Here is a 14,792-nt window from a genome sequence, read left to right on the forward strand (position 1 = left end):
TTCACCGCCACCTACAGGGGAGCTAGTGAGGACACATGTCAGATTGGAGGGATGTTTGATGCGTTTAATTAAAAAAAATACAATAATCAAGTTTTCTTGTTTTACACAAATATTGAAATATATTTAAAACGCATAATATACTGTAAACTCTTATACTAGTCTGCAGACCTGGAAACGTGTGCCTTATCTTCCAGATGCAACAACTAGAAATAACGGCCCTGTTTCCTACACCCAGACGTCCATGTTGCCACACGACAAACTGTCTATAGGCTGCATACCCGTTTTGTCTTTGCTCCACTCCCGGCTTGTTCATCATCCACAGCGAATATATCATTCCAGGGAGCGTTTGCCAGTCGAAGAACCTCTTCGTTGAGAATGAACTGCTGCATGTGGGCCATATTGCAGACACAAATCCTGTTTAAAAAAGACACAAATATAAAAGAGATATTTTTAATGATCTGAATCATATTGAACGCTATAGGCAAGAACTTAATTTAAGAAGTATCTTATTATTATTAATAATACATTTTATTTATATTGCAATTTTCATCAAACAATGTATCAAAGTGCTCTTACTTTTTAGTTATTAAGAAATTACTGACAACAGACTTAGTAAATATAGTTAATCCAAATGTATCACATAGACTCAAAATAATACAATATGAACAGAAAATGATTCAAATTGATATTCATACAATACATCACATTAATGTCGTGATTTGTTCACTGTGAAACTAACTATCTTATAGGTGAATCAATCAAAGCTTTGGACACATCTACAGATCAAAAACACCTGAATGCCTCTCGCAGAAGTGCTGAAGGGGACTCTCTCCTTATACAGTATACTGTTTTCAAGTTCAGGTTAGATACAGGTGTTCTCAGATCCCCAAAAGGAAACAATCAATCAAGATGTCGCTAATGAAGGTTCACAGGATGCACGTTATCTGGAAGTGGGAGACATTGAACCATTACTGCCTCTAATTCGGGTTTTTTTTAGCTGATAAATATGATGACAGAACCTCAGAATGTAATAGTTCAAAAGAGTCTGTGTCTAAGATGGATTGTGGAAATCCTATCAGACACAAGAAGAGATTTTTTTTTATCATTGGACCCAAACTACAAGCAATTAAGATTAAGATGTGGGGAGCACTTTGTGGTTCTATGGAATAAGTCTCGTAGTTTAGGATGCAAAGAAGGAGAAGCAGCCACCCCCTCATAACCCACAATCAGATGATCAATGAAGATATCATCCAAGATAGAGGGATCAGCGTGAGATGCTTCCTTCAAGAAAGTCCATTTCATGTCAAAAGTTTCATCATGACCTTCAAAAGCATAGTTCACAGTTAAATGCAGAGGATCAACTATAGGGGTGTATGCTTTACGGTTCTTAATCCATGGCAACCATGCAGAGACAAAAGCATCTAGTGGAGTCGGATCAATGTCCGAAACTCATCCCCACCAGACGCGAGCCACATCATGAGGCTCCCTGGGAAGTTCTTAGCAACAACACATATCCTGTGGGGAGTGTTAGTATTGCACTACCTGGCAACAATGCAATGTAACAAATTGTGAGGGCAGTCAGTTGAGTTCTAAATCACACAATCAAGTGGAGTTGAGATTGCTTTAAAAAAAACCTGTAACTTGCACATGAGAGATCACTGGAACTTCATTGGGGGAGAGCTTTAGAACCGAATACCTGGCCCCAGTGTCTGTGAGGAATTCAGTCGGGTGCCCTTCCACCTGAATTGTAACTAAAGGTGGGGCGTCCTGTGCAAGCAGGAGTTCCAGGGCATCCTATTGTGGTGTGGGAGGGAGGGAGAAAGTGATGTCCAGGTTGCTTAGGCTGTTGTTGTTAATACTGTGGTTGAGAAGACGGCCGTGCCATTCTCTGGTATTTTGATAATGGTTGCCCATCATAATCAAGTACATCAGTAATGTCAGCTCTGCAGTCACGTGCCCAGTGACCGAAACCACCACATCTGAAACACTTATTTTGGTCTGAGGTGCGGAAATCGCTTTAAGTTTTAAACCTTTAGCGTCCCAAATCGCTTTTACTTTTAAACCTTTAGCGTCTGAAATCGCGTTTTGCGTTTCAAAATCGCTGTTTAACCTTTAACCTGTGACAGAGATTCAAAGTGTTCTATTATGTAAGAATAACCATTACCTCAGACAAGCCAGACAAAAATGTTTTAAAGTTTCAAATATGAAAAATTCGTTATATATGAATAAAACTCGTCTTTTGTCTCGTCTGTCCTTGGTCCTGGTAGGATGTGGAGCCGGGGACTTGTCGTCCCTCTCTCAGACTGTTCGTGACGCCAATTGTAAAAATAGGTTCTTTCTCTGAATGTAGGAATTTCTCTTGGACGAAGGAAAAAAGAGACTTGAGTCTTGAATCAGCAATATTAGTGTATTGATGAAAAAGCAGATTATCTTTCAGAATATCTGGTACATCAATCAAGAGTTGGACACATCTACGAATCAAAGACACCTGAATCTCTCTCTTTCAGCTCCTTACATACTGTTTTCAAGGTTAGATTCAGGTTTTCTCAGATCCCCAAAATGAAACAATAAATCAAGACTTGGTTAACGAAGGTTCACAGGATGTACGTTATCTGAAAGTGGGAGACTCTGGAAGTGGGAGACATTCAAACAGAATTGGTCTGTTCCTCACATCTTTCCTGGGAAAACTAGAATATTTTTTAATTGGAAGTTTCCCTAAGGGATGTGACTCATGAGTACATGCCTTCCTGTGAACCTCCATGCATGCACAGAATATAATTAGAAGAGTAACATGTTTGGATAAATATTAATATGTCAAAATAAATAAATTACATCTGATTTAATCTTTGTCAAAGAATGGAGCTGTTTTACGTATAAATACACAAATTTTATGCATTTTGACATTTTGTCATTTTCGTTGTCCGTATGCAAATTAAGTGGGCGGGTCGAACATTGAGGACACATTGAGCCACATGAGCTGGTGCTATAATTTTTGTGATTCACGTACTTCATACATCAGGGTCGTTGTTGTTAAAAGAAAATCAGTCTCATGCACATGAACAACACGGACAACTTATCAAGTTTGTTGGCTAAGATTTACCGAAAAGATTCTTCCACTCTTTGTGCAGCGTCGATGCTTTAGACCAGTTGCTGCAGGAGCATTAGTTTTGAGATCGACATCGATTGCCTTAGTTTGTTTCGCCTGTTTTACCAATCACTGCTGTAGATTGATGTTCGACCCGCCTACTTGATTTGCATACGGACAACAAAATGTCAAAATGTGTATTTATACGTAAAATAGCTCCATTCTTTGACAAAAATTAAATCAGAAGTCATTTATTTCTTTTGACATTTTTATACTTATCCAAACATTTATTTGTACATTTTAACATTTATTTATACATTTTGACGTTTATTGATACATAAGTCATTTATCGTCCTTCATAAGCTTTTGTTGGTTAATCACACCAAAAGGGATACACGTACAACAACGTAACGTTTTACAGATTTATTAACAAATTGGGATGATAAAATGACGGATGTTTAAGGAAAGGAAAATAAGTATTTTATGGCACGTTTAGTAAACGAGAAAGAAAGGGAAAGAATCACACATAAAATCCTACTAAATGTCTACCAGCATATTAAAAACCCCAGACACAATCAATCTGTGCAAAAATGAAGTGATCAGGGGCCTGATGTACTAACAGGTTTTACGCACAAAAAAAGTGCTTAGCAACCTTTCCACCTCAAAGTCCATTTGTATCAGCACTGAAAAGAGCGGTATAACGTTCATATTTCCCGCACGGTCTGTATGTTCACATCAGAGTTACATTAACGATCAATATTTATCATAAATTAACACACTGTAGTTAACTTATTATTACAAATTAATGATCTGTATTTATTAAGAAAACACCGATCATTTTATAATGAATATTTTAATTCGCTATTATATGCTATTCAGAAAAGTAATTATGAGCTTGCGCCTTGTAAAAATACACTGTCACGTTATTTATTAATTTGTCATTTGTACACAATAAATGTAATAAGAACTCGCGTGTGTGTTTCACTTGCGTCACACATTTATATAAAACTCAGACGATCAGATCATCTTCATCATCAATACTCAGCGCTTAAAGTTACTGAGTTTCACTTTTATTCTTGTTTAACTTATTTTGAGACATTTCAAATAAGCCCCTGATCATCTGTAAATAAAGTATTCGCGTTAACTGTGTATATAAAATATAAACATTTACACCGGAGCTCGTCTGCACTATTTAAATGTAAGTATGTGATCCATGTCAGAAATGTATAAAATGACGAATATAACGGTCAGACCAGTTTACATTCATGTTTTAATTGTTTTTTTCTGATCGCGGAGAGAAAAATCAGGACTCTGCTTCATTTAAATATTATTTAAATATGTAAATGAGGGGCGTGGAAAGAAACGAACAGGTCTGCGAGGAACAGGATTCTTGCTACACTGCCATCATCAGCCTGGGCGTTCATTGTACAACAATGTGTTGTTTTTTTTGTATTAAATTGTGTTTTGTCACCTCACCCGTTGTAATTGTACTCTCTTCTGCATCTGGGTCACCTTGTTAAGCAATTCCTGACAGTCTAAATAGAAGGTTTGCTTCTTCTTGGAATAACACTGACAGGAGTGGAATCAATTCGACGTATTTCCAGGCCAACCCTGTACAAACTTATGCGGGAGTAAAATATAAAGCGCACAGGATGGATGCCATTACTCGAGCAGTAAAAGCTAAGCATCCTCAAGTCGGTAAAATCGTGCTCAATGGGCATTTACGTGCAAGAAATGTCATTGTGCAGAGGCGACGTCTTCGGGACTCGATTCGTGGAGTCGATGGGGTCGGTGTTGAGTCCAGGAAAACAACTGCAGTACAACGGAGGGTTGACGGACAGTACCATGTCCAAACTACATGTTCATCAGTGCCTCCTTCATTAATAGAAATTGTGATGTACAGCAGACTGTGGTTCTGTGTGAAATTGAGACGACAGAACTGGCGGAGGGTTGTTTTCCAGACATTTGTTCTGCTAATAAAGATAGGTCTTCGGCCTGGCGTGACAACTCTGTCACTATGGGCTTTCAGCAAGCCTGTAATCTCCTAGTTGCTTAATATCTGCTCAACCCTTCAAAAATAAAGAAATGTACATTCAACATCATGAAGAACCGATCCAAAGAAAGGGCACCCTTTTAAATGTGTGGTTAGGGTTTAATTAGATTACTGTACAGTGTATAGTCCCGAATCCTCAAGGCTCTGTCTAAATGCCTCTTCTGTGGCTTTATCTTCATCAAGTGGACTAGGGGAAGATGAAAAGCCTAACTGTCCATTAACCTGCATTTGTTAAAATTCTTAATATTTATACTCACACAAGATCTAGATATTCAGTGGTAGATGCAGTAGTTGGTTCTTCCACCACAACCTCTTCAATTTGGTTTTCCTCCTTGGCCTTCTCCTCTGTTAAAAATATGTTTTTCTTTCATTGTTGAGCATCAACCTAGGTAATAGTTTGATTATTATGTGTGTGTTAATTATAAGTGATTGTGGTAGTAATCTTGTCCTCCATAAAAATAATAGCTTTAAAATGAGGCCCTCACCTGATTGAAAAATATTGTATCCCAATGTATGTATAGAGGTATGTGTATATTTATTATATACATAGGAAAGATGCCAAGGTTGATTGTTTAGAGTTTAGACAATGACATTATTATTGATTACACAACAATTGTCCTTATCTTAAGAGATCTGTTCACCACACATAAATAATCTATCCTGTTTCCTTGTTTTCAGTATATTCATTTTTCGAATGGATATATTTGTTTCACGTCACAAGTTGGGAACAGTTGTGTTTTAAGTGGTGTCTTAGTGTAAACAACAGACTAAAAGCTGGATAATGGAATAGGAACAAAGTTGAATGAAAACATGAAATTGTTTTGAGTTAATTCTTTTTTGTTTACCCCCAATTAGCTCTAATGTGGGTGTTTTTAGTAGAAAGACCTAATCACAATATAGACTAAATTAATATTATTATAGATAGTGGTTTCACATTTGGCTTGATAGTCTTCATATGGTTACATTATTCTCAACATCTAGTAAAATCCTAAAAGCATTATGATATAAATGCTGAAGTATTACATATATTAGTCTTTACTCAACTCTTCTCTGTTGTCTCAATGGACTTTCAAAGTCACTGTCATCAGACTTTTCCACATGCAGAGGATATATTAAAAAAAGGACGATACTCAATACCAGTAACATTTGTCTCTTCATGTTTATGGATAGTTTTACCTGTACTGGGAGCTCCATTCCAGCCATGATCTGCAGTAAAGTAGATCAGCTCAGCATATCGAGGCCACATCTTTGCCTCCCCAGGTAAATTTGGATGTGGCCTCATCAATCTTTTGCATCCTCTAAAAGTGCTTAAATAAGAAAAAGGGAACGGTTGCCCCTCCAACAAATTGAACGCTGGTCTGAATAAGCCTGTTATCTCCTTCTGCAATTGGTCCACAGACTACAGTGGGGTAAATTACATTTGTCCAATGAGGCCAATCTTAGCCAAGTTGGTCCTAGGGTGGAATGGTAAGGACAGCCTTAGAGGAAAATGGTAAATATACAACGTCCTTTATGTATGTTTTCACATTCCTATGTCCTGACCTAAAGCGTCGTTGAAAGGATGAAGTAATAACCAGAAATTGAAGAAAGTCACCAAAGTAAATGTATAACACTTAATTCAAATATAGAAATAGATTTAAGATTTAGTTATATATTTAACATTTAGGTATGTATTTAACATTTAGATTTAGATTTAACATTTAGATTTTATATTTCATAAATGTGAGAAATATTGGCTAAATCTGGGAAAACATAGCTAAATAGTGCTGCTAAATCAGCTAAATAAAACATGTCTTTGATTTTACATTCAGTGCCCCATAGTCCAGAATACACATGAGTGCACAATAACTGCTCCAAGATAGCCATGCTAGGATGAATAAGCATTGCAACTCAACTGGATAAAGGACACAGGATTGCTGTAAAAAGGCACAATGCAGAGGTGGAGAGGAATCGTCATATTTTGTCAAAAATGGTGGATACCATTACATTTTGTGGTGCCTTTTGAACTGGCTTTGTGTGGTCATGAAGAAAGTGGGACATCAGACAACCCTTCTGGTCTGGACAGTCAAGTTGTTTTGTCGCAGAAAGAACGAGGCCGGGTCAATCGTTAAAGCTAGTTTTTCTTTTGCTTGGAAGTGGTAAATAAATGACCCAAACATACTCTGGATTGTTCCTTTCCTCCACAATGTGAAGGATAAGACCCAGGTCTGAGTACAGACGTAGTGTTTAACTCATTTCACTTTGAGACATCACAGCAACACTCAGCAGCCCCTGCACTCCCTCCCTCTCCTCCCCCCAGTTCCAGTTCCCGTACCTCCACACTCACTGTCAGCGAGCACAAGGTAAGACTGGAGCTCCGGGCAGTGAACACCCAGAAGGCTGCTTTGTATTGTATTTTTTATGGTATCGCTTGTTTTGGACTGAAGGGGGGTTCTCATTTTGATATACAGTGTATAATGACAAATAAAGGCATTCTATTTTATTCTATAGTATATGTAACCTACAGTTCATTAACTTACACTGTGGATGGATGGACGCACGCACCGTTTTTTAAGTGTCAAACTTCATCAGACACTTGCAATTTGCAATTCAAGAACACAAACATATACATTTTAAATCAAGTGATACATAGAAAACAATTTGTTTAACAATCATGAAATATCTTAAATAACATAGTAACGATATAAGAAAACTCTTCCTATTGCAAAGCAAGAACAAAAACATAAAACCAGTATGGTGCACAATCCAACAGTTCAAGCTATCCGACGCTTCCGCGATCACAGCCAAGCCAATTAACGGTAATCTTTAAAGTATATACTTATTGAATATTGTTTTGATTGTTTAAGTGCTTTGTGACCCTGGTCTGGAAAAGCGCTATACAAATAAAAATGACTTACTTACTTACTTACTAAATTGAACTCCTGGATCACCTTTGAAGAAACGTCGGAGAGATCAAACCTCGAACGATTGAAATAATTTTCTCATGTTAAAAAATAACGACTAAATGTAGAATATAGGGAAATCATTTGTTAAAAATCTAAATAACATTTTTATAATAACTATATATTATTAGAGATGAATGTTTTATCCATCATATGAATACATTTGGAAACATTTTACTGTAGTTCTTATTTTAATTTTATCATGTTTTGAATGTTGTAGTCATGCTGAAAGGGGGTAATATGAGTTCACGTCATAATTGAACATAAAACTAAAATCTATGTTATCAAGGTGTTTATTTTGACAAATAAACATTGAAAAATAATCATTTGAATGAAAATGTCATTTCGATTTTTAACAAATAATTCCCCTATATTCTACATTTAGTAAGTATTGAATAAACACGAGAAAACAATGTTTAAATTCGCATAAACCTGATTGAAGTATTAGTTATTGATCTATTTTACTCGTTCGAGTTCTGATCTCTCGAAGTTACTTTCAAGCACATTCAGTACTACCGTAATACTCATTACGCGCACTCAAAATTTAGCGTCGGATGGTTTGGCTGTGATCGCGGAAGCGTCGGATAGCTTTACTCCAGTCTGTGTGCATATTGCTGTGAACATCGTCCATTGTGTTTTTATCACGGGTGGGAAGGTTCATGTGTTGCTATCTATTCCGTAGATGGCGCCGATTGAAGTTTTCCCGAGTGCTGCCGCGGAGCATATGAATTTGTAAAAGTGGGCCAAATCATTTATAAGGCGTTGGTGGTATAATGGTCAGCATAGCTGCCTTCCAAGCAGTTGATCCGGGTTCGATTCCCGGCCAACGCAAAGATATTTTTTCAATACCACATGAGTGTTTTCCCTTTTTTTTGCAGTTTCCTTGAATGAAGAAAATAAAACTGCAATGAAAACCCCAACAAACCCCTTTCTAGTTTAAACGCAACACAACAGCAGATGTCGCCCATAACCGGCCCAGAGAAATACAAACCTTCAGGCTCAACGCACACGTTCTTGTATCAGAACCTCGCGAGAGTTGTCGGATCATCGGATGGTGTTTTTGACGTTGAAATACGTCATTTCAAAGGAAGAAAATGGTCGGTATTATTTAATTACGTTTTAAAATGTGTGGTGGTAAATTAACTGTCTTTGAATACATCAGAACGCGAGTATTAATAACTATGTGGTTAACCTTTTGTATGACAACCTTGAACATAGTGTGGGCCACGTGTTGTCGGTGATAAAATGCATCCACGCAGTTAACTATATATTGTTATTTATGTGGGTAGTGCATGTATCGGCGTTGGTGGTATAATGGTCAGCATAGCTGCCTTCCAAGCAGTTGATCCGGGTTCGATTCCCGGCCAACGCAAGGATATTTTTTTTTCGTTACGTCGTGATTTTTGTTACTTTCTTGTAATTTTGTCTTGTGTTAAACAAAATAAACACCCCTGAAATCATCCTTAAATCCTGCAAATGTAAACGGAAAAATCTATTTTTATAGCTATTTAATTATTGTACATATAGAAGACTACATAATAACATATATATATACATATACAGTATATACTGTATATATATATTTTATAAACATCAACATATTTGTGTTGTTTTTACTGAACATTTCCATTCAGCGCTTGACAAGAAAGGAAGTTCAACCTTTGTCTTTGTAAAGAGACTAAATTAACCGTCCGATAACAACTTTAAAGCCACTTCAAAGTCATACAGGGATATAATAGGATATAATAAAAGGTCTCAAGAGGAACGCAGAAATGTTTGATCCATTGTCTTCTTCGTGGTGAGTTTGAGGATCAGCCATGTTGATGGATTTACACTGAAAAGATGTACCAGTCAAATATATAAATGTCATATTTCTAATAATGGATATTTTGTCATGGACCTTGTCACGAAATCTCCAATTTGATTAAAATTATAGATATTTTAAAACACTCGAGAATTTAATAAAATGTAATATTAGCCAGCAGAGGGCACTCGATGCACCATCATATTTTCGTTTAATAAATCACTTTTTCCCCTTTTTTTTATTGTTAAACCTTTACATAAGAGCTAATTCAGCGCGGAAACTTTGTTTTTTTGTGCTTTTTCTTCTTTATTTTTAAAGATCCATCTCGTCAGTCAAGTGGGATCACGTGACACTTCAGGCGCAGTGCGGTTGTCAAGGAAACGTGTTCTTCCCCCGTTCGGTGATCTGCGAAAATAACTGCGCCTCGTCCTTGAGCACTCGTAAGAGGTGAGTCACCCGGATGTAAACATGTTTAGTGGTAAAGAAGTGCCTTCAAATCCAGCATCTTGAGAACAATATGGTGTTTGTAGCAACCATAACTACTGCGAGTCTCCCGTCTAACCGCATCTGTGTTATTGCCTACAATAAAAATAATATTCTAAGAAATAACTTGCATTTATTAAACCTTGTGATCAGGAAGCTGTGATATTAGAATAGGAGAGTTGGATAGGTATTGCAATAGGTGAGGTAGGCAGTACATGAAATGCACGAGAAGGCCACAAGGAACATTGAGTGTAGGATTACAAAGCTACTGGTTGTAAAACCATTGGAAGGACAGAAGAAGCAGAGAAGGAGAGGGGACTAGTAAAATAGGACTGGATGGTCACCCTGCTCCTTGAATTTCTGATTTGGACCTCTCATATGTATTGTTTATATGATATGAATACAACTTTCATTCAAGGAAAACAACTTTTCTTGCTAATATTTCAACAACGTAACTTCTGACCTATTCCCAACAGGCAATGATGTACAACCAAAGTAACGTCAGAGCTTTCAGCAAAGACAGAGTGATTCTGGAGTTCCCAAAGGTAAAATGTGTTACTGTTGATTTTATAATTCTGGCCTATAGTATTTTGGTATGTGTAAATTACAAACATTCTAGGTAAGACGTTAAGCTAATTGGACATGTGTGATCTTAAATAGCTCAACCATCATTAAGAGATGTTCCTACCAAACTAGACTGTATACTTCATTTGCAACAAGAAAGCCATGAAGGAATGGATTGTATGGTAAAATATGAATCGATTGCTGAAAACCTGTAAAAGTTCTTTGGAGATCGGCTGCTATTGATAAAATGTTTCTTTTCAACTGTGTTACTTTTGGTGTCTGTTGTCAAAGCACCCAAGTTGTTGTTGTTGTTGTTGTTGTTGTTGTTGTGGTTGTTGTTGTTGAATAAAGATGTGTTGTCTTCAGTGTTACACTAGTGAGGCGTGTCTACATCACAGGACGGACTGGGACAAGCAAGCTGCATCATCATGTAAAGACAGATCAGCCACACAGCAACTGTGAGTGCCCCCCCTCCAACCCCCCACCCCACCCCATACTTTAACTTACTAAACATTTGATTTGACTTTTTTCCCTGTTAAAGGTGGGATCGTCAGAAAATGTCCAAAGTAGTTGTTGTAGGAGACCTCAACGTGGGAAAGACTTGTCTTATAAATAGGTAAAAATGTTGTGAAGAGTAGATACAGTAACTCAACTGTTTATTGTTCATTTCCGTCTCATCCTGTCCTAAGCAACTGTCAAATCGTAATTATTTTTTACAATTATATACATTGAATCATACACCATTTTTGTTTTATATACATCTTGTACCTAGAATATTTAATTGATATAAAACTAACTGCAATGTAAAACTTTGTTTTAAGTCTAAAGCAATTTACACCCTTTTAAGTCATGCTTGATGTATGATTGTTGCTCTTTCTGTAGGTTTTGTAAAGACGTTTTTGACAAGGACTACAAGGCCACAATTGGCGTGGACTTTGAGATTCAGAGGTTTGAGATCACCGGAGTACCTTTCTCTCTTCAGATGTGAGTATTCAAAACAGTAACGACAGCTGTCAGAATGTTCTGCTATGAATGTGGTTCCACTCTGTACATGTCAGCTGGGACACAGCAGGGCAGGAGAAGTTCAAATGTATCGCCTCTGCCTATTACAGAGGAGCTCAGGGTACGAAATTATACTAGCACAGATCTGACAGCCCTGGTGAGGGAATAAGGAATAACATTTCTTTTGTTTGATCTACAGTTATTGTCACAGTCTTTGACATGGCTGACATCAGGTCTCTGGAGCATACCCGGTATGTTATTGCATCAAACCCAAATAGAAACTGCTACTTTACAGTGACGCATGAATCAGCCAAAAGACTTCTTGTGATTATGTCATAAAATCAGAAATTGTCTTTGTTTGCCAAGTATATATTGGCAATATGTACAACATCTTTTTTCGGCTTTTAATGACTCCCTTTGCATTTGCATTTTATACTCACATAATACAACAACATAGAAAAAAATAGAACAATATACAAAACGTATACTACTGACTCCTTTAAGAAACATCTTAAGACGCTTCTATTTGTTCAGGCTTTTCCTTGATTTTCTGGAACTCCTGTGTTGTTCTCAGTATTATCTTGATCTTTAAAGTATATACTTTTTTGAGTATTGTTTTGATTGTTAAAGCGCTTTGTGACCCTGGTCTGGAAAAGCGCTATATAAATAAATATTACTTACTTACTTACTTATAAGTGTTCTCCATTGATCAAGTTTCCTCCAACTGTTGAATGTAAAGTTACTTCCTCTTTCAGTCTGGAAAACGTCAAATTATCATTGGATACATGGCATGGATGATAATATTGCTGTATAAAATATCAATATGAATCAAAACGATTAATGATCTGTAACCCCCTTTTGTGGCTCATGTGGAAGTCCTTGATAAGCCTAAAGAATATTTTTAAGTTATAGTTTTATGATTGTCCAGTTGTTAACAGCGCTTAACAGTTACTCTTTCTTTAGTCAGTGGCTGGTGGAGGCCCAGAGAGAGAATGAACCTGGCTCCTGTTTTATTTTCTTGGTTGGAACCAAGAGCGACCTTCTGGTGAGTTCCTGAATAATATTTCATTCAATATTCAAAGTATTTATTCATTAAACCTGTTGATGCTTCTAGTAGTAAGTAATTCCAACTATGAGCTGCTTCTTCCATCTTGTCTAGTTGGTTGTGAATTAACGGCCAACCTCACAAACAATAGGTTATTTTCTCAGGAACCTATAGATTTCAACCCCATTTGTTTACTTACTTTCTCAAAATTTCTAACTCTAATTTGACCCTTTCATTTTGTTTATATGTTACTGTGTTTAAATGTTTATCTTTATTGTCCCAGGTTGTACTTTATTTTTTTAAAAGGATCTGAATTTTTTCCAACTGTTGGCATAAGTTTCTTCCTTTCATGAATGTTTTGAAGCCTTCAGTGGAGAGAGAGAGAACAGAGAGAGATGCCTTGAGAATAGCAGAAGAGATTAACGCAGAGTTTTGGATCGTGTCTGCCAAAACAGGTAATGATTCAGTCAATTTCATGACGAGACTCTCCGTTCAATGTTAAACTTCATGTTCTGTCATTGTAGGCGAGAATATCAATGGATTTTTCTTTAGAGTAGCGGCCCTAGCCTTTGAGAACTGCATCCAGAAAGAGCTGGAGAAAGGAGACACATTTAGTATTGGACATCGAAATAGTATTAGTAAGTTGCAGCGCATTCACTGAACAAAATGGGTTTTAATTACAAATGTGTTTGCATTGCAGAATCAGACCGTGCCATCCTTGGAGAACCTGAAAATAAAGACATGAAGAAAAACTGCTGTTGAAGAAAAATCAGTTGGGGATTCCTCATTAACTCTAAAATTACCATGAACCGAGAATATGCAAAAGTTTTAAAAGAAATGACTAGAGATCTGTAATCTACTCTGGTGTTTGAAACCAAGTCGTGTTGGTGATAAATAACAGACATCATAATATAACAGATCACTTCCTTACAGTTACAATTGATACATTACCACTAAATTATGTCTTTATAATTACATTTTTATGTTTGGGAAACACTGACTAAATTAAAAACAACCTAATTATGACACTGCAAGTCAGTTGTTGAATGACATTGGGTTAACTTGATTTTTTTTTTTAGCACATTTGTTCTATAACAGACAAGGTCTGATTATTGAAGCATTATTTGTTAATGTATTTGAAGAACAGCAATGTAAAAAGTGTTTCACAAAGGGCCACAGTGGGTGCAGATTTCAAAAGTACACCTTTTCACCAATCTTTGTCTTTGGAGGGAATTCAGGGGGATACATTTTCTTTCTGTATATTCTATTTAGAATTTATATGCATTTTTGAAAATAAAAATAAACCACCATCTTGTTTATTTCATGTTTAAACTACATAAGTATATTTTATATATAATATTTTACTAACGTAATAAGTCCTTTTTTATTTCATCATTTCTCAAGACAGATCAAGAACCTTTGGGGTTTTGTTTTTTTGCTCTCAGTTTACATATTAAGGAATACTTATTTTTAAAGGGCCTTTCATCAAAAGCAATACACCAGCACGATTTGCGGGGCAATAGCTAGGATTTTTTTTTTTTTTTAATTCACATAAACTGAGACGCCTAGATGATACATGATGGATTGATAAACTATTTTCTGTACCAGATGATTCTTTTAGCAAAAACACAACAACGAAGTCAGAGGTTTAATCTATTTTAAAAGAAAATGTTAATTTATCAACAAAAACAAGACAGTTGGCTTAAAATGAGCCATTACAATGTATCAAACTGAACATAAGAATAAGACAATCCTACTATTGGTCATACATGGATGTTTAATCTAACAAATACAAAATGACCCAACAAATAAAA

The 14,792-nt window shown here is 36.4% G+C and overlaps 1 protein-coding gene and 2 non-coding genes across 3 annotated transcripts; all 3 read left to right on the top strand.

The window, feature by feature from the left end:
* Positions 1-8,839: 8,839 nt before the first annotated feature.
* On the top strand, positions 8,840-8,911 carry trnag-ucc (transfer RNA glycine (anticodon UCC)). The gene has a single exon. It is a non-coding gene; the product is annotated as a tRNA-Gly (tRNA).
* A 469-nt stretch (positions 8,912-9,380) lies between these two features.
* On the top strand, positions 9,381-9,452 carry trnag-ucc (transfer RNA glycine (anticodon UCC)). The gene has a single exon. It is a non-coding gene; the product is annotated as a tRNA-Gly (tRNA).
* A 397-nt stretch (positions 9,453-9,849) lies between these two features.
* rab36 (RAB36, member RAS oncogene family) lies at positions 9,850-14,288 on the top strand. The gene is made up of 12 exons (XM_087811031.1): positions 9,850-9,878; positions 10,203-10,331; positions 10,844-10,912; positions 11,298-11,389; positions 11,473-11,547; positions 11,814-11,915; positions 11,990-12,054; positions 12,133-12,184; positions 12,897-12,978; positions 13,343-13,433; positions 13,503-13,616; positions 13,679-14,288. Exons 3-12 carry the CDS (start codon positions 10,847-10,849, stop codon positions 13,738-13,740), a joined length of 801 nt encoding a protein of 266 aa, XP_087667157.1. The 5' UTR covers positions 9,850-9,878; positions 10,203-10,331; positions 10,844-10,846; the 3' UTR covers positions 13,741-14,288.
* Positions 14,289-14,792: the final 504 nt, after the last annotated feature.

This window comes from Callionymus lyra, chromosome 16, assembly GCF_982586985.1.
Source record: "Callionymus lyra chromosome 16, fCalLyr1.hap1.1, whole genome shotgun sequence".
Classification (NCBI taxonomy): Eukaryota; Metazoa; Chordata; class Actinopteri; order Syngnathiformes; family Callionymidae; genus Callionymus; species Callionymus lyra.